At 39.2% G+C, this 23,785-nt stretch overlaps 4 protein-coding genes across 13 annotated transcripts in view; 2 read left to right on the top strand and 2 right to left on the bottom strand.

Moving 5' to 3' along the window:
• LOC110531011 (zinc finger E-box-binding homeobox 1) overlaps window positions 1-3,488 on the top strand; it is a 130,972-nt gene extending 127,484 nt beyond the window's left edge. The window contains exon 10 of the mRNA XM_036986887.1: window positions 3,443-3,488. Within this exon, the coding sequence (XP_036842782.1) occupies window positions 3,443-3,488 (46 nt within the window). The remainder of the gene's footprint in view (window positions 1-3,442) is intronic.
• A 2,005-nt stretch (window positions 3,489-5,493) lies between these two features.
• On the bottom strand, window positions 5,494-9,748 carry LOC110530754. The gene is made up of 4 exons (XM_021614007.2): window positions 9,253-9,748; window positions 8,992-9,075; window positions 6,861-6,995; window positions 5,494-6,199 (listed from the first exon to the last, which is right to left on the bottom strand). The coding sequence occupies exons 1-4, from the start codon at window positions 9,626-9,628 to the stop codon at window positions 5,916-5,918; spliced, it is 879 nt and encodes a 292-aa protein (XP_021469682.1). The 5' UTR covers window positions 9,629-9,748; the 3' UTR covers window positions 5,494-5,915.
• Window positions 9,718-12,842, top strand: LOC118965637. Its single transcript, XM_036986886.1, has 3 exons — window positions 9,718-9,725; window positions 10,228-11,408; window positions 11,682-12,842. Exons 1-3 carry the CDS (start codon window positions 9,718-9,720, stop codon window positions 11,753-11,755), a joined length of 1,263 nt encoding a protein of 420 aa, XP_036842781.1. The 3' UTR covers window positions 11,756-12,842.
• Window positions 12,843-16,757: 3,915 nt separating this feature from the next.
• LOC110530753 (rho GTPase-activating protein 12) overlaps window positions 16,758-23,785 on the bottom strand; it is a 112,493-nt gene continuing 105,465 nt past the window's right edge. For all 10 annotated transcript variants that reach the window (XM_036986461.1, XM_036986460.1, XM_036986463.1 and 7 more), the window contains 4 exons: window positions 21,820-21,897; window positions 19,571-19,705; window positions 19,108-19,213; window positions 16,758-18,494 (listed from right to left, as the gene is read on the bottom strand). In XM_036986461.1, the coding sequence (XP_036842356.1) occupies window positions 18,323-18,494; window positions 19,108-19,213; window positions 19,571-19,705; window positions 21,820-21,897 (491 nt within the window). In that variant the 3' untranslated portion in view covers window positions 16,758-18,322. The remainder of the gene's footprint in view (window positions 18,495-19,107; window positions 19,214-19,570; window positions 19,706-21,819; window positions 21,898-23,785) is intronic.

Raw genomic sequence — 23,785 nt, 5'->3', positions numbered from 1 at the left:
AGAGACAGGTGGAGGAACTGAAAGTCCAGCTGACATCCAAAGTGGAGGTAAATCTGAATAAAAAGGTAAATCAGGACTAAAAACAAGCAAAATATAACTACAGATTGTATCTGTGAAATGTGTATAGTATGGACAGTTGTGTCCAAAAGTTTTGAGAACATAAGTGTTCATTTTCACAAAGTCTGCTGCCTCAGTTTGTATGATGTCAATTTGCATATACTCCAGAATGTTATGAAGAGTGATCAGATGAATTGCAATTAATTGCAAAGTCCCTCTTTGCCATGCAAATGAACTGAATCCCCCAAAAAAACATTTCCACTGCTGTAACGCTGTTCCTCTTCATCCGAGGAGGAGTATGAAGGATCGGACCAATGCGCAGCGTGATAAGTGTTCGTTATATTTATTAAACTGAACACAAAAATAACAAAGTAGAAAACACGACAGAAACGAAACAGTCCTATTAGGTGACAAAACACAAAACAACTACCCACAACTCAAGGGGCGAAAACAGGCTGCCTAAGTATGGTTCTCAATCAGAGACAACGATTGACAGCTGCCTCTGATTGGGAACCATACTAGGCCAAACACATAGAAATACAAAACTAGAACAAAAACATAGAATGCCCACCCCAACTCACGCCCTGACCAACCTAAAATAGAGACATAACAAAGGAACTAGGGTCAGGACGTGACAACTGCATTTCAGCCCTGTAACAAAAGGACCAGCTGACATCATGTCAGTGATTCTCTCGTTAACACAGGTGTGAGTGTTGACGAGGACAAGGCTGGAGATCACTCTGTCATGCTGACTGAGTTTGAATAACAGACTGGAAGCTTCAAAAGGAGGGTGGTGCTTGGAATCATTGTTCTTCCTCTGTCAACCATGGTTACCTGTAAGGAAACACGTGCCGTCATCATTGCTTCATAAAGGGCTTCACAGGCAAGGATATTGCTGCCAGTAAGATTGCACCTAAATCAACCATTTAGCGGATCATAAAGAACTTCAATTGTTGTGAAGAAGGCTTCAGGGCGCCCCAGAAAGTCCAGCAAGCGCCAGGACCGTCTCCTAAAGTTGATTCAGCTGCGCGATCAGGCCACCACCAGTACAGAGCTTGCCATGAATAAAGAATGGTACCAACACATCCCCGAGAGCAACTTCTCCCAACCATCCAAGAACAATTTGGTGACAAACAGTGCTTTTTCCAACATGATGGAGCATCTTGCCATGAGGCAAAAGTGATAACTAAGTGGCTCGGGGAACAAAACATCGATATTTTGGGTCCATGGCCAGGAAACTCCCCAGACGTTAATCCCATTGAGAACTTGTGGTCAATCCTCAAGAGGTGGGTGGACAAACAAAAACCCACAAATTCTGACAAACTCCAAGCATTGATTATGCAAGAATGGGCTGCCATCAGTCAGGATGTGGCCCAGAAGTTAATTGACAGCATCCCAGGGCGGATTGCAGAGGTCTTGAATAAGAAGGGTCAACACTGCAAATATTGACTCTTTGCATCAACTTCATGTAATTGTCAATAAAAGCCTTTGACACTTATGAAATGCTTGTAATTATCCTTCTGTATTCCATAGAAACATCTGACAAAAATATCTAAAGACACTGAAACACCAAACTTTGTATAAATTAATATTTGTGCCATTCTCAAAACTTTTGGCCGCGACTGTATAAACTGAAGCTAGAAGCCCAAGCGTTAATGTTTATTAGTTTACTCCATTTGGGGTGGTTTGCGGGGAATAATAAAGGTATATTTTTTAAAAAGTGTGTTTGTGTATATATGTTTATACAGTGCCTTGCGAAAGTATTCGGCCCCCTTGAACTTTGCGACCTTTTGCCACAGTTCAGGCTTCAAACATAAAGATATAAAACTGTATTTTTTTGTGAAGAATCAACAACAAGTGGGACACAATCATGAAGTGGAACGACATTTATTGGATATTTCAAACTTTTTTAATAAATCAAAAACTGAAAAATTGGGCGTGCAAAATTATTAAAGGTTAGTGATACATTTTATCTCTATTTGTGTTTTTTGTGACTGCTATCTTTGGCTGGAAAAATGGCTGTGTTTTTCTGTGGCTTGGTGGTGACCTAACATAATCGTATGTGGTGCTTTTGCTGTAAAGCATATTTGAAATCGGACACTGTGGTGGGATTAACAACAAGAATACCTTTTAAATGGTTTAAAATACATGTATGTTTGAGGAATTTTAATTATGAGATTTCTGTTGTTTTGAATTTGGCGCCCTGCACTTTCACTGGCTGTCATCCCGTTAGCGGGATTTCAGCCTAGAGGTTTAAGGACAACAAAATCAAGGTACTGGAGTGGCCATCACAAAGCCCTGACCTCAATGCTATAGAAAATGTATGGGCAGAACTGAAAAATCATGTGCTAGCCAGGAGGCATAGAAACCTGACTTAGTTACATCATCTCTGTCAGGAGGAATGGGCCAGAATTCACCCAACTTATTGTTGGAAGCTTGTGGAAGGCTAACCGAAACGTTTGACCCAAGTTAAACAATTTAAAGGCAATGCTACCAAATACTAATTGAGTGTATGTAAACTTCTGACCCACTGGGAATGTGATGAAAGAAATAAAAGCTGAAATAAATAATTCTCTCTACTATTAATCTGACATTTCACATTCTTAAAATAGTGGTGATCCTAACTGATCTAAGACAGGGAATTTTTACTAGGATTAAATGTCAGGAATTGTGAAAAACTGAGTTGAAATGTATTTGGCTAAGGTGTATGTAAACATCTGATTTCAACTGTATATGTATGTGGATATGTGGATGTATGTATATATATATATATATATATATATATATTTACGCACAAAATATATTTGGGGATTGGAAATGATGCAGACAATTACATTGATGGATGCAACAATCTATCCGCAATATTAAAGCTGATCCACCCCTTAAATAAGAAATCTGAATAACCGTCTCAAAGTGTGGAGTTTAGACTACAGATGTATTGTTTAGATGGTATGCAGCTTTGTCTATTTGGTGAGGTAACATAGAAACTGAACTCCATGGAGACTCGTTCTAACATCACTGAGAGACATGTTGAAGTTCTGAAGAGAAACAGTCAAGGTAATGGGAGGGAAATTAAATATTAGTTCTGACAGTATTAATATATATATATATATATATATGATCTGAATGATTGACCTTATTGTTGATAACATGTCTAATCTACACCAACTAGTGTCCAGTTAGATCAAGTAGTGTTGACTCATCTCTGTCCCACAGACAGGAAGGTGGCTTTCTCAGCCTCACTAGCAGCACCTGGTCTCTTCAGAAATATAATATTACCACAACAAAGACCAGGTAGTATTTTACCAACCCTCCTACATGGTGAAGAGCAGGTGACCACTGAAGGTGCTGTGGTGATTTCCATCATCATATATCTTTCTCCCAGCCCAGAGATGCATGTTGATCACATCTCCTACCTCCAGCAGCAGTGACACACCATTGGAGGAATTAACAACATGGCTAGCTGTGCAATAGCTATTTGATGCCCATTCTTATGCAAATCAGCAGTTGTAGGAACTAAACCACCACCATAAATATAAAACCTGAAACCACCTCTCACTGGTGCTGTGAAGATCCCTGTAGCGCAACACAACATTCACAAAACAGTGGGATTATTCAGAATTCATAACTTCACCACTTCAAAAACTGAAATATTCTCCCAAAGACATTTATAATCTATACACATGCATTAAACTATACCTGTAGTGGGGTTATAAGCATTGCCAATGTTTGAGTAGATATTTCTGTAGACCAGGGTGATTCCGGTGTTGAAGGGTCCAGTGTTTCCTTCTTTACCAGGTGCTGCTAGTGAGGCTGAGAAAGCCACCTTCCTGTCTGTGGGACAGAGATGAGTCAACACTACTTGATCTAACTGGACACTAGTTGGTGTAGATTAGACATGTTATCAACAACAAGGTCAATCATTCAGACCATATATATATATATATTGTTTAATACTGTCAGAACTAAAACTTAATCTTCCTCCCATTACCTTGACTGTTTCTCTGCAGAACTTCAACATGTCTCTCAGTGATGTTAGAACGAGTCTCCATGGAGTTTAGTTTCACTGCTTGTGCTGAAATCAGATACATGAACAATAAACAAGTCAGTGAGATTTAGTATAAATGACTCATGACTCATGATGTCATCTTAATTAGTATAAAAAACACTTTGGGTCTGTACCTAGACTCAGATTATGACCTTTGTGTTACAACAACAGCTATGAAAGAGATCATTCTGATTTACCTTCATTCATTTTGATCAGTTCCTCCACCTGGCTCTCACTGGCTCTCAGTCGGGCCTCCATGGCTTCCAGTTCAGTCTTTGTGTGTCTCAGCTCAACTCTCTGCTCTGCCATCATGGTGCTCATCTCTCTCAGCACAGTGTGGATGTCAGGCTGGCAGGTTTGCTGGCTGTGTGTTAATGCAGCTTCAGCTCTCTGCTTGTCAGTCTGAATGTCCTTCCCTCTGCTCTCTCTGTCCTCATAGTCAACCTGCTGGATCTCATTCACACTGACTCCATCTCTGTCTTTGTGGACCTGGGCTCCAGACAGACAGCAGTGCAGCAACACCAGCAGAGATACAACACTCTTCATTCTCATTCCTGGGTGATGATTTCCTCTTCTTGTGGTTATTTCTGCTGTTATTTTGGAGTCTCAGTTGTCCCCTTTATATCCTGTCCTCTTAAACCATGACCTGGTGATAACTGGGACACGTGTAGATATGAAGTCTATCAACAAGGTGGTAAATCAGACTGATTCACCTCATGATCACTTTCATCTGATTTCTATGGTCCTGTAATAACCATGTGACACAGCAAACAGAACATAGAATGTCTAAATGTCAATAGCAGGTTTATAATATAATGAATGACCTTTGGCTTTTGGTCTCATTGGTTATTACCTCATAATATAGTCTTCTAATCATTAGGTTTGGAATGAATGAATGATTTACAATAAAATATTTCCAATCAGCAAAGTGAAATAGATATGTCCTCTCTCAGTGAAATAGACATGTCCTCTCTCAGTGAAATAGACATGTCCTCTCTCAGTGAAATAGACATGTCCTCTCTCAGTGAAATAGACATGTCCTCTCTCAGTGAAATAGACATGTCCTCTCTCAGTGAAATAGACATGTCCTCTCAGCAAAAACTACTATCATGATTATCAACAAGCCCCACCTGAAAGACGTTTTGTGTTCATTAACGGTGGTTGAAGGATTTAGGAGTCAGTCAGTCTGCCCACGTGCACATAGTTCTCACAATGTGTGTTTGTGTGTACGTGTGTGTTTGTTTGTCTGTGTTTGTGTGTTTGTGTGTCCGAATGTGTGTTTGTGTTTGTGTGTCTGTGTGTGTGTGTGTGTGTTTCCGTGTGTGTGTTTGTTTTTCCGTGTGTGTTTGTGTCCCCGTGTGTGGTTGTGTGTCCGTGTGTGTGTGTGTGTTTGTGTGTTCGTGTAATGACACTTTGTCATTCTTTTGATAAACTCTTTATGACATTATACTCAACACAATGTTTACCACTCTTCAATTTACAGCAGAAAAAGGAAGTAAGAGGTGGGGGGGATGAGGGGGGGGGGGTCAACATCTATACATGAATTAAAGAAGTCAGTGTACAGTATAATCTTTAGATTAATTTAATATTTTCATTCGGAGTATTTTTTGTTATTATTTTTCTTTTTTGAAAACTTGGATACGATATGTATTTTTAAATCTTGTAAATTTCACCTACTTTTCTCCTTGAGAACTGCCTTAGTTTGAACTATTAGAGAGTAAATGGAGAACATTCAACGCTAAGACAATGTTACTAAAAGTTCTGAATATTTTCCAGAACAGATCACTGATAGAGTCCTTCAATAACCCTCCTACATAGTGAAGAGCAGGTGACCACTGAAGGTGCTGTGGCGATATTCACTATCATATATCTTTCTCCCAGCCCAGAGATACATGTAGACCACATCTCCTACCTCCAGCAGCAGTGACACTCCATTAGAGGAGTTAATACCACCACTAGCTTGGTGAGCATGTGCAGTAGCTATCTGATATCCATTCTTATGCAAGAATGTAGTTGTAGGAACTGAACTGTCACCCTCTCCATAGATGTAAAACCTGAAGAGGTAGAGTCCTCTCACTGGTGCTGTGAAGATCCCTGTATCAGAACACAACATTCACATAGAAACAGTCATCAGAGATGATACGAGGACAGAGGATTATTAATAACTATGTTTTTGTAACAGTATAACTTTAGACCGTCCCCTCGCCCATACCCGGGCGCGAACTAGGGACCTTCTGCACACATCAACAGTCACCCTCGAAGCATCGTTACCCATCGCTCCACAAAAGCCGCGGCCCTTGCAGAGCAAGGGGAACTACTACTTCTAGGTCTCAGAGCAAGTGACGTCACTGATTGAAACACTATTTAGCGCCCACGCTAACTAAGCTAGCCGTTTCACATCCGTTACACTCACCCCCCTTTTGACCTTCCTCCTTTTTCCGCAGCAACCAGTAATCCGGGTCAACAGCATCAATGTAACAGTATAATTTTAAACCGTCCCCTCGCCCATACCCGGGCGCGAACCAGGGACCTTCTGCACACATCAACAACTGACGCCTACGAAGCGTCGTTACCCATCGCTCCACAAAAGCCGCGGCCCTTGCAGAGCAAGGGGAACTACTACTTCTAGGTCTCAGAGCAAGTGACGTCACTGATTGAAACACTATTTAGCGCCCACGCTAACTAAGCTAGCCGTTTCACATCCGTTACATTTTCACACAGACTTATAAATACTGATGATATGAATATAGTGTACCTGTAGTGGGGTTATAAGCATTGCCAATGTTTGAGTAGATATTTCTGTAGACCAGGGTGATTGCAGTGTTGTAGGGTCCAGTGTGTCCTCCTTGACCAGGTGCTGCTAGTGAGGCTGAGAAAGCCACCTTCCTGTCTGTGGACAGAGATGAGTCAACACTACTTTTTAAAAATGTTTATTTATCCATTATTCTACCAGGTAAATTGACTGAGAGCATGTTCTCATTTGCAGCAACGACCTGGGGAATAGTTACAGGGGAGAGGAGGGGGATGAATGAGCCAATTGTAAACTGGGGATTATTAGGTGAACGTGATGGTTTGAGGGCCAGATTGGGAATTTAGCCAGGACACCAGGGTTAACACCCCTACTCTTACAATAGGTGCTATGGGATCTTTAATAACCTCGGAGATTCAGGACACCCGTTTAACGTCCCATCCAAAAGACGGCACCCTACACAGGGCAGTGTCCCCAATCATTTTTAGACCAGAGGAAAGAGTGCCTCCTACTGGCCCTCCAACACCACTTCCAGCAGCATCTGGTCTCCCATCCAGGAACTGACCAGGACCAACCCTGTTTAGCTTCAGAAGCAAGCCAGCAGTGGTAGGCAGGGTGGTATGCTGCTGGCACCCCACTTGGGGCTAGGGGGGCACAAGGAGTTCCCTAAAGGGAACACCCACTCCCATTCAGCTAAAAGAAATCTTTAGAAATATTTAACTTTCACACATTAGCAAGTCCAATACAGCAAATGAAAGATAAACATCTTGTTAATCTACCCATCGTGTCCAATTTTTTAAATGTTTTACAGCGAAAACACAACATATATTTACGTTAGATGACCACCAAATTCAAAAACACAGAGCGATATCTCAGTCACAAAAGCAGAAATATAGATACAATGAATCACTAACCTTTGATTATCTCCATCAGAGGACACTCATGGGACATCATGTTATACGTGTATTGTGTGTTTTGTTCGATTATGTGCATATATATATATATATATATATATATATATAAATCTCAGTTTACATTGGTGCGTTACGTGCAGTAATGTTTTGATTCCAAAACATCCGGTGATTTTGCAGAAATACTCACAATAAACATTGATAAAAGATGCAAGTGTTATTCACAGAATTAAAGATAAACGTATCCTCTATGCAACCGCTGTGTCAGATTTTTTTTTAAACTTTACGGAAAAAGCATAATCTGAGAACAGCGCTCAGAACCCAAAGAAATAGCCGCCATTTTGGCGTCAACAGAAGCTACAAAAAACACTATAATATTCACTTACCTTTGAATATCTTCATCGGAAGGCAGTTCCAGGAATCCCAGTTCGACAAAAAATGACTGATTTGTTCCATAAAGTTCCAAAAAGCCCATAATTTAGCCACTTGTTGTTAGCTTGTTCAGGCCAGCATTCAATCCTCAAAAAGCACAAGCAATTCCTCCAGACAAAAACTCAAAAAGTTCCGTTACAGGTCGTAGAAACAAGTCAAATGATGTATGCAATCCATATTTAGGATGTTTTAAACATTAATCAGCAATAAGGTTCCAACCGGAGAATTTCATTGTCTGAAGAAAAGCATAGGAACGCAAGAACACTCTCTCGTAACCGCGCGTAATGAAACCGAGGCTTTCTGCCAGACCACCCACTCAAAGAGCTATTATGAGCCCCGCCTTTATAGTAGAATCATACAACCAGAATCTAAAGACGGTGACATCTTGTGGAAGCCCTAGGAAGTGCATTCTCATCCATATCTAAGATGGACATCCAATGGCACTGTTTTCTAAATTGAGTTCTCACTTCCTGTTTGGATTTCTTCTCAGGTTTTTGTCTGCCATATGAGTTATGTTATACTCACAGACATAATTCAAACAGTTTTAGAAACTTCAGAGTGTTTTCTATCCACCAGTAATAATTATATGCATATATTCCCATCTGGGAAAGGGTAGGAGGAAGTTTACTCTGGGCACGCCTTTCATCCAAAAGTGAAATGCTGCCCCCTAGCCTCAACAGGATTTATCTAACTGGAGACTAGTTGGTGTAGATTAGACATGTTATCAACAATAAGGTCAGTCATTCAGACCATATACTGTTAATACTGTCAAAACTAAAACTTAAAACCATTACCATGACTGTTTCTCTTCAGATCTTCAACGTGGCTCTCAGTGATGTTAGAACGAGTCTCCATGGAGTTTAGTTTCACTGCTTGTGCTGAAATCAAATACATGATCAATAAACAAGTCAGTTAGATTTAGTATACATGACTCATGACTCATGACTCATGATGTCATCTTAATTAGTATAAAAAACACTTTGGGTCTGTACCTAGACTCAGATTAAGAACTTTGTGTAATAACAACAGCTATGAAAGAGATAATTCTGATTTACCTTCATTCATTTTGCTCAGTTCCTCCACTTGGCTCTCACTGTCTGTCAGTCGGCTCTCACTGGCTCTCAGTCGGGCCTCCATGGCTTCCAGTTCAGTCTTTGTGTGTCTCAGCTCAACTCTCTGCTCTGCCATCATGGTGCTCATCTCTCTCAGCACAGTGTGGATGTCAGGCTGGCAGGTTTGCTGGCTGTGTGTTAATGCAGCTTCAGCTCTCTGCTTGTCAGTCTGAATGTCCTTCCCTCTGCTCTCTCTGTCCTCATAGTCAACCTGCTGGATCTCATTCACACTGACTCCATCTCTGTCTTTGTGGACCTGGGCTCCAGACAGACAGCAGTGCAGCAACACCAGCAGAGATACAACACTCTTCATTCTCATTCCTGGGTGATGATTTCCTCTTCTTGTGGTTATTTCTGCTGTTATTTTGGAGTCTCAGTTGACCCCTTTATATCCTGTCCTCTTAAACCATGACCTGGTGATAACTGGGACACGTGTAGATATGAAGTCTATCAACAAGGTGGTAAATCAGACTGATTCACCTCATGATCACTTTTATCTGATTTCTATGGTCCTATAATAACCATGTGACACAGCAAATAGAACGTAGAATGTCTAAATGTCAATAGCAGGTTTTGGTCTCATTGGTTATTACCTCATAATATAGTCTTCTAATCATTAGGTTTGGAATGAATGAATGATTTACAATAAAATATTTTTCATCAACAGAAATGTAAAAGTAAAATATAAAAGTAAAACAGAAATGTGCTTTCTTAGCAAACCTCATATCATGATACACAGTATCAACAAGTCACACCTGAAAGTCCTTTGTGTTGTGTTCATGGATGGTGTCAGTGTTTACATTATTTTAGTTGAAGGTATCAGTGCTCACCTGTGAACAAATGTTTGTGTGAGAGAAACAGAGAGAGGGAGACATTTCTGTCGTTCTATACTTTATTACACAACCCAGTGTTCACTAGTCTTCTAGGTACTTTATTACACAACACAGTGTTCACTAGTCTAACAGGTACTTTATTACACAACACAGTGTTCACTAGTCTTCTAGGTACTTTATTACACAACACAGTGTTCACTAGTCTTCTAGGTACTTTACTACACAACACAGTGTTCACTAGTCTTCTAGGTACTTTATTACACAACACAGTGTTCACTAGTCTTCTAGGTACTTTACTACACAACCCAGTGTTCACTAGTCTTCTAGGTACTTTATTACACAACACAGTGTTCACTAGTCTAAGTCTTCTAGGTACTTTATTACACAACACAGTGTTCACTAGTCTTCTAGGTACTTTACTACACAACACAGTGTTCACTAGTCTTCTAGGTACTTTATTACACAACACAGTGTTCACTAGTCTTCTAGGTACTTTACTACACAACACAGTGTTCACTAGTCTAACAGGTACTTTATTACACAACACAGTGTTCACTAGTCTAACAGGTACTTTATTACACAACACAGTGTTCACTAGTCTTCTAGGTACTTTATTACACAACACAGTGTTCACTAGTCTTCTAGGTACTTTATTACACAACACAGTGTTCACTAGTCTTCTAGGTACTTTATTACACAACACAGTGTTCACTAGTCTAACAGGTACTTTATTACACAACACAGTGTTCACTAGTCTAAGTCTTCTAGGTACTTTATTACACAACACAGTGTTCACTAGTCTAAGTCTTCTAGGTACTTTATTACACAACACAGTGTTCACTAGTCTAAGTCTTCTAGGTACTTTATTACACAACACAGTGTTCACTAGTCTTCTAGGTACTTTATTACACAACACAGTGTTCACTAGTCTAAGTCTTCTAGGTACTTTATTACACAACACAGTGTTCACTAGTCTAAGTCTTCTAGGTACTTTATTACACAACACAGTGTTCACTAGTCTTCTAGGTACTTTATTACACAACACAGTGTTCACTAGTCTAAGTCTTCTAGGTACTTTATTACACAACACAGTGTTCACTAGTCTTCTAGGTACTTTATTACACAACACAGTGTTCACTAGTCTTCTAGGTACTTTATTACACAACACAGTGTTCACTAGTCTTCTAGGTACTTTACTACACAACACAGTGTTCACTAGTCTTCTAGGTACTTTACTACACAACACAGTGTTCACTAGTCTTCTAGGTACTTTATTACACAACACAGTGTTCACTAGTCTAACAGGTACTTTACTACACAACACAGTGTTCACTAGTCTAACAGGTACTTTACTACACAACACAGTGTTCACTAGTCTAACAGGTACTTTACTACACAACACAGTGTTCACTAGTCTAACAGGTACTTTACTACACAACACAGTGTTCACTAGTCTAACAGGTACTTTACTACACAACACAGTGTTCACTAGTCTAACAGGTACTTTACTACACAACACAGTGTTCACTAGTCTTCTAGGTACTTTACTACACAACACAGTGTTCACTAGTCTAAGTCTTCTAGGTACTTTATTACACAACAGTGTTCACTAGTCTTCTAGGTACTTTAATACACAACACAGTGTTCACTAGTCTTCTAGGTACTTTATTACACAACACAGTGTTCACTAGTCTAACAGGTACTTTATTACACAACACAGTGTTCACTAGTCTAACAGGTACTTTACTACACAACACTGTGTTCACTAGTCTAACAGGTACTTTATTACACAACACAGTGTTCACTAGTCTTCTAGGTACTTTACTACACAACACAGTGTTCACTAGTCTAACAGGTACTTTACTACACAACACAGTGTTCACTAGTCTAACAGGTACTTTACTACACAACACAGTGTTCACTAGTCTTCTAGGTACTTTACTACACAACACAGTGTTCACTAGTCTAAGTCTTCTAGGTACTTTATTACACAACAGTGTTCACTAGTCTTCTAGGTACTTTACTACACAACACAGTGTTCACTAGTCTAACAGGTACTTTATTACACAACACAGTGTTCACTAGTCTTCTAGGTACTTTACTACACAACACAGTGTTCACTAGTCTAACAGGTACTTTACTACACAACACAGTGTTCACTAGTCTAACAGGTACTTTACTACACAACACAGTGTTCACTAGTCTAACAGGTACTTTACTACACAACACAGTGTTCACTAGTCTAACAGGTACTTTACTACACAACACAGTGTTCACTAGTCTAACAGGTACTTTACTACACAACACAGTGTTCACTAGTCTAACAGGTACTTTACTACACAACACAGTGTTCACTAGTCTTCTAGGTACTTTACTACACAAGTGTTCACTAGTCTTCTAGGTACTTTACTACACAACACAGTGTTCACTAGTCTTCTAGGTACTTTACTACACAACAGTGTTCACTAGTCTTCTAGGTACTTTACTACACAACACAGTGTTTACTAGTCTTCTAGGTACTTTACTACACAACACAGTGTTCACTAGTCTAACAGGTACTTTACTACACAACACAGTGTTCACTAGTCTAACAGGTACTTTATTACACAACACAGCGTTCACTAGTCTTCCGGGAACAGCAGGAAAAATTCCTGACAGAATTGAGAGAAAATCTGCATTTATTCATCAAATGTTGTATCTACAGTATAATGTTGTATCTACTATATGTTGTATCTACAGTATAATGTTGTATCTACAGTATAATGTTGTATCTACTATATGTTGTATCTACAGTATAATGTTGTATCTACTATATGTTGTATCTACAGTATAATGTTGTATCTACAGTATAATGTTGTATCTACTATATGTTGTATCTACAGTATAATGTTGTATCTACTATATGTTGTATCTACAGTATAATGTTGTATCTACTATATGTTGTATCTACAGTATAATGTTGTATCTACTATATGTTGTATCTACAGTATAATGTTGTATCTACAGTATAATGTTGTATCTACAGTATAATGTTGTATCTACTATATGTTGTATCTACTATATGTTGTATCTACAGTATAATGTTGTATCTACTATATGTTGTATCTACAGTATAATGTTGTAGCTACAGTATAATGTTGTATCTACTATATGTTGTATCTACAGTATAATGTTGTATCTACTATATGTTGTATCTACAGTATAATGTTGTATCTACTATATGTTGTATCTACAGTATAATGTTGTATCTACTATATGTTGTATCTACAGTATAATGTTGTATCTACAGTATAATGTTGTATCTACAGTATAATGTTGTATCTACAGTATAATGTTGTATCTACAGTATAATGTTGTATCTACTATATGTTGTATCTACAGTATAATGTTGTATCTACTATATGTTGTATCTACAGTATAATGTTGTATCTACTATATGTTGTATCTACAGTATAATGTTGTATCTACAGTATAATGTTGTATCTACAGTATAATGTTGTATCTACTATATGTTGTATCTACAGTATAATGTTGTATCTACTATATGTTGTATCTACAGTATAATGTTGTATCTACAGTATAATGTTGTATCTACTATATGTTGTATCTACAGTATAATGTTGTATCTACTATATGTTGTATCTACTATATGTTGTATCTACAGTATAATGTTGTATCTACTATATGTTGTATCTACAGTATAATGTTGTATCTACAGTATAATGTTGTATCTACAGTATAATGTTGTATCTACAGTATAATGTTGTATCTACAGTATAATGTTGTATCTACAGTATAATGTTGTATCTACAGTATAATGTTGTATCTACAGTATAATGTTGTATCTACTATATGTTGTATCTACAGTATAATGTTGTATCTACTATATGTTGTATCTACAGTATAATGTTGTATCTACTATATGTTGTATCTACAGTATAATGTTGTATCTACAGTATAATGTTGTATCTACAGTATAATGTTGTATCTACTATATGTTGTATCTACAGTATAATGTTGTATCTACTATATGTTGTATCTACAGTATAATGTTGTATCTACAGTATAATGTTGTATCTACAGTATAATGTTGTATCTACAGTATAATGTTGTATCTACAGTATAATGTTGTATCTACAGTATAATGTTGTATCTACAGTATAATGTTGTATCTACTATATGTTGTATCTACAGTATAATGTTGTATCTACTATATGTTGTATCTACAGTATAATGTTGTATCTACAGTATAATGTTGTAGCTACAGTATAATGTTGTATCTACAGTATAATGTTGTATCTACAGTATAATGTTGTATCTACAGTATAATGTTGTATCTACAGTATAATGTTGTATCTACTATATGTTGTATCTACAGTATAATGTTGTATCTACTATATGTTGTATCTACAGTATAATGTTGTATCTACTATATGTTGTATCTACAGTATAATGTTGTATCTACAGTATAATGTTGTATCTACAGTATAATGTTGTATCTACTATATGTTGTATCTACAGTATAATGTTGTATCTACTATATGTTGTATCTACAGTATAATGTTGTATCTACAGTATAATGTTGTATCTACAGTATAATGTTGTATCTACAGTATAATGTTGTATCTACAGTATAATGTTGTATCTACTATATGTTGTATCTACAGTATAATGTTGTATCTACTATATGTTGTATCTACAGTATAATGTTGTATCTACTATATGTTGTATCTACAGTATAATGTTGTATCTACAGTATAATGTTGTATCTACAGTATAATGTTGTATCTACTATATGTTGTATCTACAGTATAATGTTGTATCTACTATATGTTGTATCTACAGTATAATGTTGTATCTACAGTATAATGTTGTATCTACAGTATAATGTTGTATCTACAGTATAATGTTGTATCTACAGTATAATGTTGTATCTACAGTATAATGTTGTATCTACAGTATAATGTTGTATCTACAGTATAATGTTGTATCTACTATATGTTGTATCTACAGTATAATGTTGTATCTACTATATGTTGTATCTACAGTATAATGTTGTATCTACAGTATAATGTTGTAGCTACAGTATAATGTTGTATCTACAGTATAATGTTGTATCTACAGTATAATGTTGTATCTACAGTATAATGTTGTATCTACAGTATAATGTTGTATCTACAGTATAATGTTGTATCTACTATATGTTGTATCTACAGTATAATGTTGTATCTACTATATGTTGTATCTACAGTATAATGTTGTATCTACAGTATAATGTTGTATCTACTATATGTTGTATCTACAGTATAATGTTGTATCTACAGTATAATGTTGTATCTACTATATGTTGTATCTACAGTATAATGTTGTATCTACAGTATAATGTTGTATCTACTATATGTTGTATCTACAGTATAATGTTGTATCTACAGTATAATGTTGTAGCTACAGTATAATGTTGTATCTACAGTATAATGTTGTATCTACAGTATAATGTTGTATCTACTATATGTTGTATCTACAGTATAATGTTGTATCTACAGTATAATGTTGTATCTACTATATGTTGTATCTACTATATGTTGTATCTACAGTATAATGTTGTATCTACTATATGTTGTATCTACAGTATAATGTTGTATCTACAGTATAATGTTGTAGCTACAGTATAATGTTGTATCTACAGTATAATGTTGTATCTACAGTATAATGTTGTATCTACTATATGTTGTATCTACAGTATAATGTTGTATCTACAGTATAATGTTGTATCTACTATATGTTGTATCTACTATATGTTGTATCTACAGTATAATGTTGTATCTACTATATGTTGTATCTACAGTATAATGTTGTATCTACAGTATAATGTTGTATCTACTATATGTTGTATCTACAGTATAATGTTGTATCTACTATATGTTGTATCTACAGTATAATGTTGTATCTACAGTATAATGTTGTATCTACAGTATAATGTTGTATCTACAGTATAATGTTGTATCTACTATATGTTGTATCTACAGTATAATGTTGTATCTACTATATGTTGTATCTACAGTATAATGTTGTATCTACAGTATAATGTTGTATCTACAGTATAATGTTGTATCTACTATATGTTGTATCTACAGTATAATGTTGTATCTACAGTATAAGTATAAGTGTATTTCAAGGACTGAACTTGTACTGATATTCATTTGCCTTTTGGTATTAATGTGGTATTACATCAAGAAAATGTATTAAAATCATTAGTTATGTCAGTAAACAAAGAGTTTCATGACATTTTGTATCCCAAAAGGTCAAGTAGAAATTTGCTGTCTCAGCAAAAAGGAATATCATAAAAAATCCAGTGTCAACAAGCACTACCAGAAAGACCATTGTGTTGTTTTCATTGATGGTGGAAATGGGTGCACGTTTTTCATTGATGGTATCAGTGCTCACGTGTGTGTGTGTGTGTGTGTGTGTGTGTGTGTGTGTGTGTGTGTGTGTGTGTGTGTGTGTGTGTGTGTGTGTGTGTGTGTGTGTGTGTGTGTGTGTGTGTGTGTGTGTGTGTGTGTGTGTGTGTGTGTGTGTGTGTGTGTGTCAGACAGAGGAGAAAACAAGTGACACGAGTTTTACAGGGTCTCAATGGAGGCCTTTATTCCAATTAGACAAAGAAGTCATGAACAGCAGTTAGTTTGGAAAATAATTACATTCAGAATGTGTCATTTACCCACAACTCAGGTAAACTTCCACAACCCCAGGTCATATAGTAAGTAGTTCTTGGGTTGCTAAATTACATTAATTTCCCCCAAATTCCCCAGGTTTTCCAGAAATCCTGGTTGGAATGTTCCCTGGATCAGGAGTGAATATGCAGAATATCCAGGGAATTCTCCCAACAGTGATTTGGGGAAAATCTGGGAATTTTAGGAAAGTTAACGGAATTTTTCAACCCCAAATTATTATTTTAGATTTTCTTTTACACAATCAGTCTACGTTATGGAACGAATCTTAATACGTTAGTGATTGTTTCCCCAAGTTTCTACCGCTCACCATCAAGACATAATTACTATCAAACATCTGTACAACATATTTCCAGTCAGTCAATCCCCCGTCCACACACCACACACACACACACACACACACACACACACACAGAGGTGCGTCCAAAATGTTACCCTGTTCATTCCCTTTATAGTGCACTACCTTTGATCAGAGCTCTGGTTAAAAGTAGTGTACTACAAAGGGAATAGGGAGCCATTTGACACAACACACTACAGCTGTACATATTATTAATGGTTGTCTTATTCACCACCAGAGGACCAGTTCTGTATTTTCAAGTTTGAAATCTGACTGATTGGAGAAGATTTCTTCTGAAAACCAGAGAAGCAGAATAGTTTTGGTACGATGGCTGAAGTAACACCATGAGTCGGTGGCCTGCGTCCCAAAATGGCACCCTATTCCCTACATAGTGCACTACCTTTGGCCAGAAGTAGTGCACTTCATAGTGAGTAGTGAGCCACGTCAGACACAGCCAGTGTGTAGAACGGACTGCTTCACTGAGGAGAGAGAGTCTGTACTTTAGAGGAGGGGGATCATTTACGATGGTCAAAGTAATCCTGTGAATGGACAGTCAGGATTGGATGTTGGCTTGTGCAGAATGTCCCACAAAGCAGCCATGGAGAGAGGAGCAGGAGGGGAAAGCATCTTCCATGTTGGCTGCTAAGAGTCTCAACTTGGGTTTATTGGTTGTGTATAATAAGTCCTTGTTTTACAGGTTTGGTTGGCGGGAGATGGATTCTGAGGTGTGAATGACTTCGGGTTAGAGGGAGGTGAGTTGGACCGGTCTCTCCTGGGTTGTGTTTAGAGCTCTGCATTGTCATGGTGGTGATGGTGTTCAGAGAGGAGGCCTGGGTTGGAGTCATTACAGCACAACGTTACGAAGTATTTGACCACGTAAAACAAGTGTTTCTTATTGGACAAGTTCACGTAGTCCCTCTCCGTTTCATCCCGTTAGCTTCCGTGTCGTTTCTAGTGAACATCACCTCCCGTCTCTACCAGTGTAGGGTGAAGTTGCACCTAGACACTGATCTTGGGTCAGTTTAGCATTTCCTCCACTAATGGTTAAGGTTATGATTGGGTGGGAAGGGAAACTGATCCTAGATCTGTACCCAGGGGAAAGGTCACCCCTTTGGTGTCTACCTAAAGATGCCCTCGTACTCCAGCAGGATGAGCTCTACTATCTGGTTCTGATAGACCATGTGGACCGCCATGTTCCACGTCTCTGTCTCGGGTCTGAGGAGGGTGGGGCCGAACACTATGGCCACGCTCTGGGTCGTCATACGGTTTTCCTCGCTGTGGTCAATTACCCTGAGGACAGAGAGAGGGGCATTATAGCTAACAGCTATATCATTACATATGGACAGAGAGAGGAGCATTATAGCTAACAGCTATATCATTATATATGGACAGAGAGAGGAGCATTATAGCTAACAGCTATATCATTATATATGGACAGAGAGAGGAGCATTATAGTTAACAGCTATGTCATTATAGAAGTAATATCATATTTAGTGAGGGAAAAAAGTATTTGATCCCCTGCTGGTTTTGTACGTTTGCCCACTGACAAAGAAATGATCAGTCTATAACTTGAATGGTAGGTTTATTTGAACAGTGAGACAGAATAACAACAAAAAAATCCAGAAAAACGCATGTCAGAAATGTTATAAATTGATTTGCATTGCATTTGCACCACCAGGCTACCCTGCCGCCCCAGGCATTTAACCAGGCAGGTCAATTAAGAACAACTTCATATTTACATTGAGAGCAAGAGGCTCTAGCATTGAACTTTACATAAATATATTTGGAAAACCTGGGAATTTGGGGAAAGTTAAAAGGATTTTGCAACCCAGTGTCTCAAAATGAATGAGGCTAACACAATGAGACTATATTGTCATTTAGTTAACTGTGCAGGTTGACTAACCTCCTGAGGTGTTTGAAGAGGACCTGCATAGTGTCCTGATTGGGTTTTGGCAACTGTTTGACCCGCTCCCTGATGGACTGGACACGCTGCTTGTTGTCTGGGATCTCTGTTGAGCAGACAGGAAGCAGGAACAGGAATACTGAATACTGTAGCAAAACGCTTTGCAACCGATAAAGAAAAAAAGCTTCTCTCATTGGACAACTTCAGCTTGTCCCTTCCTGTTTAGCAGGAAGATCAACAACACACTGGGCGATTCCCATTTCCTAATCTTTAATGTGATGTAGCGCCCCCCAGTGGATACATTTAACATTTACTACATTCAGTAGTACAGAAGTAGAAATACAGATGGACGCTAATACAACATGAAGTAAAGAATTCAACTATTAGAATGGAGTAGCCAGGATGTGTATTTACTGTTGTTACTGTCCTCATAATAAAACCAATGGGATTATTATGTACTCACTGATGGAGTTGACAAAGTCATGGAATAATCCATATGTGAAGAGGGGTTCAGGCAGCTCTCTGAAGAACATCTTCAACGCTCCTGTAATCACATGGATGTCCTCCCACTTCCCTTCCTCCAGGTTCACCTTCTCATCTACACACACACACACACACACACACAGTTATTCAGTGTCCTTCAGGTCCATGCATACTCAGGCTGTCAGTATACAGAAAGAGGGGACAGTAGCAGTGGTACCTACCATGATCAAATCTAAGTGTATTTGTCACGTAAGCCGAATTAAACACCTTACAGTGAAATGCTTTCTTACAAGCTCTAACCAACAGTGCAATGTTTAAGTAAAGAATACGTATTAGGAAAACAATAGATAGAACAAGGAAATACATATATTTTTGTAAACAATAAAAAGACAGTGAAAATAACAGTAGCAAGGCAATAATGGGGGAGGGGGGAGGCACACAATGTAAATAGTCCGGGTAGCTATTTCATTACCTGTTCAGGAGTCTTATGGCTCATGGCCACAGACCTGAGTGCTATGGGTCTGTAGTCATTTAGGCAGGTTATCTTAGTGTTCTTGGACACAGGGACTATGGTGGTCTGCTTGAAACATGTTGGTATTACAGACTCAATCAGGGACATGTTGAAAACGTCAGTGAAGACACCTCGCAAATGCCCAGATCACACGTCCTGGTAATCCGTCTGGCCCTACGGCCTTGTGAATGTTGACCTGTATAAAAGTCTTACTCACGTCGGCTACGGAGAGTGTGATCACACAGTCGTCCAGAACAGCTGATGCTCTCATGCATGCCTCCGTGTTGCTTTCCTCAAAGCGAGCATAAAAGTGATTTAGCACATCTGGTAGGCTCGTGCCACTGGGCAGCTCGAGGCTGTGCTTCCTTTGTAGTCTGTAATAGTTTGCAGGCTCTGCCATATAAGACGAGCGTTGGAGCCGGTGTAGTACGATTCAATCTTAGTCCTGTATTGATGCTTTGCCTGTTTGATGGTTCGTTTGAGGCCATAGCAGGAGTTATTATAAACTTCCGGGTTAGAGTCCCACTGAAAGCGGCAGCTCTAGCCTTTAGCTCAGTGCAAATGTTGCCTGTAATCCATGGCTTCTGGTTGGGTTATGTACGAACAGTCACTGTGGGGACGACGTCATCGATGCACTTATTGATAAAGCCAGTGACTGATGTGGTTTATTCCTCAATGTCATCAGAAGAATCCCGGAACATGTTCCAGTCTGTGATAGCAAAACAGTCCTGTAGTTTAGCATCTGCTTCATCTGACCACTTTTTTATAGACCGAGTCACTGGTGCTTCCTGCTTTAATTTTTGCTTGTAAGCAGGAATTAGAAGGATAGAGTTGTGGTCAGATTTACCAAATGGAGGGTGAGGGAAAGATTTGTACACGTCTCTGTGTGTGGAGTTAAGGTGATCTATAATTGTTTTCCCTCTGGTTGCACATTTAACATGCCGATAGAAATGAGGTAAAACTGATTTAAGTTTCCCTGCATTAAAGTCTCCGGCCACTAGGAGTGCCGCCTCTGGCTGAGCGGTTTCCTATTTGCTTATTTCCTTATACAGCTGACTGAGTGCGGTCTTAGTGCCAGCATCTGTCTGTGGTGGTAAATAAACAGCCTCAAAAAATACAGATGAAAACTGTCTTGGCAAATAGTGTGGTCTACAGCTTATCATGAAATACTCTACTTCAGGCGGGCAAAATCTATATTACAGTTTTTGATGTCCCTTTGGTAGGATACTTGTGATCGTACCTCTTCTAATTTATTGTCCAATGATAGTACGTTGGCAAGTAATACTGATGGTAAAGGCAGATTTCCCACTCGCCGTCGGTGGATCCTTACGAGGCACCACGCCCTGTGTCCTCTATACCTGTGTCTCTTTCTCTTGACAATGACGGGGATGTCGGCCTTGTCGGGTGTCTGAAGTACATCCTGTGAGTTCTGCTTGTTGAGGAAAAAAATCTTTGTCTAATCCGAGGTGACTGATCGCTGTCCTGATATCCAGAGGCTCTTTTTTGGCGTAAGACACGATGTCAGAAACATTATGTACAAAATAAGAAATAACTCGAAAAAAACACATAATAACACAATTGGTTAGGCGCCCGTAAAACTGCTGCCATTTCTTCTGACCATTTTCTATTGACAGTGACGAGAGAGTGAAGAGAGAGGACAGTAGTATCAGTAGTACCTACCATGATTGACAGTGAAGAGAGAGGACAGTAACACCTACCATGATTGACAGCGAAGCGTAGTTTCTGGATGACAGCCAGGTTCCCACTCACTCTGTACAGCCCATCCACATTCAGAGCTTCAGACAGAGGAACACAGAAGAGCACCATCACACAACCATTCACAGTTTTATAAAGGAGATGGACGTTCTGATACCCTTACATATTTAGTTACTGTGTTTCATAGGACATGTGATCCAAGATGGCGTAGCAGTCAGACGTCTCTTTGTCCTCGTCTTGTCCCATGTATATATTCTTCTCATAGATTTTTTCTTAGCACATATTTTTTATTTTTCAACTTCAACATACTCTGCAATCTGCCTCACCAAATGCGGTATGGATCTGCTATTTCTTTACTTCTGAACCAGTACCAGAACAGAAGCTAACCAGCTAACTAGCTAACTAGCTAGTAGCCAGCTAGCGGTCATCAGCTACCATTAGCCCGGACAACTCTCGCCAGTCTGCACAGAGCGACTCAAACCAGAGCAAATCGGACATATTTTCCTCCATATCTCCGGATTCCTACCGCAAGCTCTGAACCTTTTCACCTGGATTATCGCAGCTAGCTAGCTGCTATCCGAGTGGCCACTCCTGGCAAATGTCTCTGTCCCAAAACAAGAACCAATTAGCCTGGAGCTAGCCTTGCTAGGCCCATCTTCCGGCTAGCCGAAGAGGTCCATCAGCCACTCCTTGGGCTACAATACCTATTTTGCCAATCAGCCTAGACCCCCGCCGACCCATCACGACTGGACTACCGACGTAATTCGCTCAAGGGGGTTTATCAACGGGCTCCTCCTTCACGACGTCCCCTGAATGCCCATCTGCTAGCCGTGGCCCGCTAGCTGTATAGAGCATATCGGACTGTTAGCTTAAGAGGCCCATCGGACTAATTCTTTGGCCATTATACCTATTCTGCCAATTGGCTTGGACCCTTTTACCACACGGAGCCCTGCTGATCCACGACGACTGGTCTGCAGACGTAACAGCACGAGGGGGCTACAAGAGACTTTCTTCCTCTCGAGACGTCCCTCTAAGGCCCTTCTGCTAGCCCCGACCCGCTAGCTGTCTGAATCGCCATGTCTCCGGCCCGAGCTACTCACTGGACCCCTATAATCACTCAGCTACACATGCCTCTCCCTAATATCAATATGCCTTGTCCATTGCTGTCTTCGTTAGTAATTATCGCCTTATTTCACTAGAGCCTCTAGCCCTGCTCAATACGCCTTAGTTAACTCTTTAGTTCCACCTCTCACACATGCGGTGACCTCACCTGGTTTAAATTATGTTTCTAGGGACATTATCTCTCCCAGTTCTTATAGCCTTTAGCTGTATCCTTATCCTACTTTTCCTCTGTTAGTCTGGTGATGTAGAGGTGAATCCAGGTGATGTAGAGGTGAATCCAGGCCCTGCAGTGCCTAGCTCCACTTCCATTCCCCAGGCGCTCTCATTTGTTGACTTCTGTAACCGTAAAAGCCTTGGTTTCATGTATGCTAACATTAGAAGCCTCCTCCCTAAATTTGTTTTATTCACTGCCTTAGCACACTCTGCCAACCTGTGTCTGAATCCTGGCTTAGAAAGACCACCAAAAACCCTGAAATTTCCATCCCTAACTATAACATTTTCCGACAAGATAGAGCTGCCAAAGGGGGTGGAGTTGCAATCTACTGCAGAGAAAGCCTGCAGAGGTCTGTCTTACTATCCAGGTCTGTGCCCAAACAATATGAGCTCCTACTTTCAAAAATCCACCTTTCCAGAAACAAGTCTCTCACCGTTGCCGCTTGCTATAGACCACCTTCTGCCCCCAGCTGTGCTGGGGAATTGATTGCCCCCCATCTTTCTTCAGAGCTCGTGCTGTTAGGTAACCTAAACTGGGACATGCTTAATACCCCGGCCATCCTATAATCTAAACTTGATGCCCTCAATCTCACTCAAATTATCAATGAACCTACAAGGTACAACCCCAAATCC

This window comes from Oncorhynchus mykiss, chromosome 8 (assembly GCF_013265735.2).
Source record: "Oncorhynchus mykiss isolate Arlee chromosome 8, USDA_OmykA_1.1, whole genome shotgun sequence".
In the NCBI taxonomy this organism is placed as follows: Eukaryota; Metazoa; Chordata; class Actinopteri; order Salmoniformes; family Salmonidae; genus Oncorhynchus; species Oncorhynchus mykiss.
This window is presented reverse-complemented; position numbering and strand designations above follow the sequence as displayed.

Coding starts and splice junctions, on each gene's coding strand:
- LOC118965637 (XM_036986886.1), top strand. Junction 11,409..11,681: donor AGTGTTCACTAGTCTTCTAG/GTACTTTATTAC, acceptor CTAGTCTTCTAG/GTACTTTACTACACAACACA.
- LOC110530754 (XM_021614007.2), bottom strand. CDS start 9,628: ATGAGAATGAAGAGTGTTGTATCTCTGCTGGTGTTGCTGCACTGCTGT. Junction 9,076..9,252: donor ACTGAGCAAAATGAATGAAG/GTAAATCAGAAT, acceptor ATTTGATTTCAG/CACAAGCAGTGAAACTAAAC. Junction 6,200..6,860: donor TGCTTATAACCCCACTACAG/GTACACTATATT, acceptor GTTCTGATACAG/GGATCTTCACAGCACCAGTG.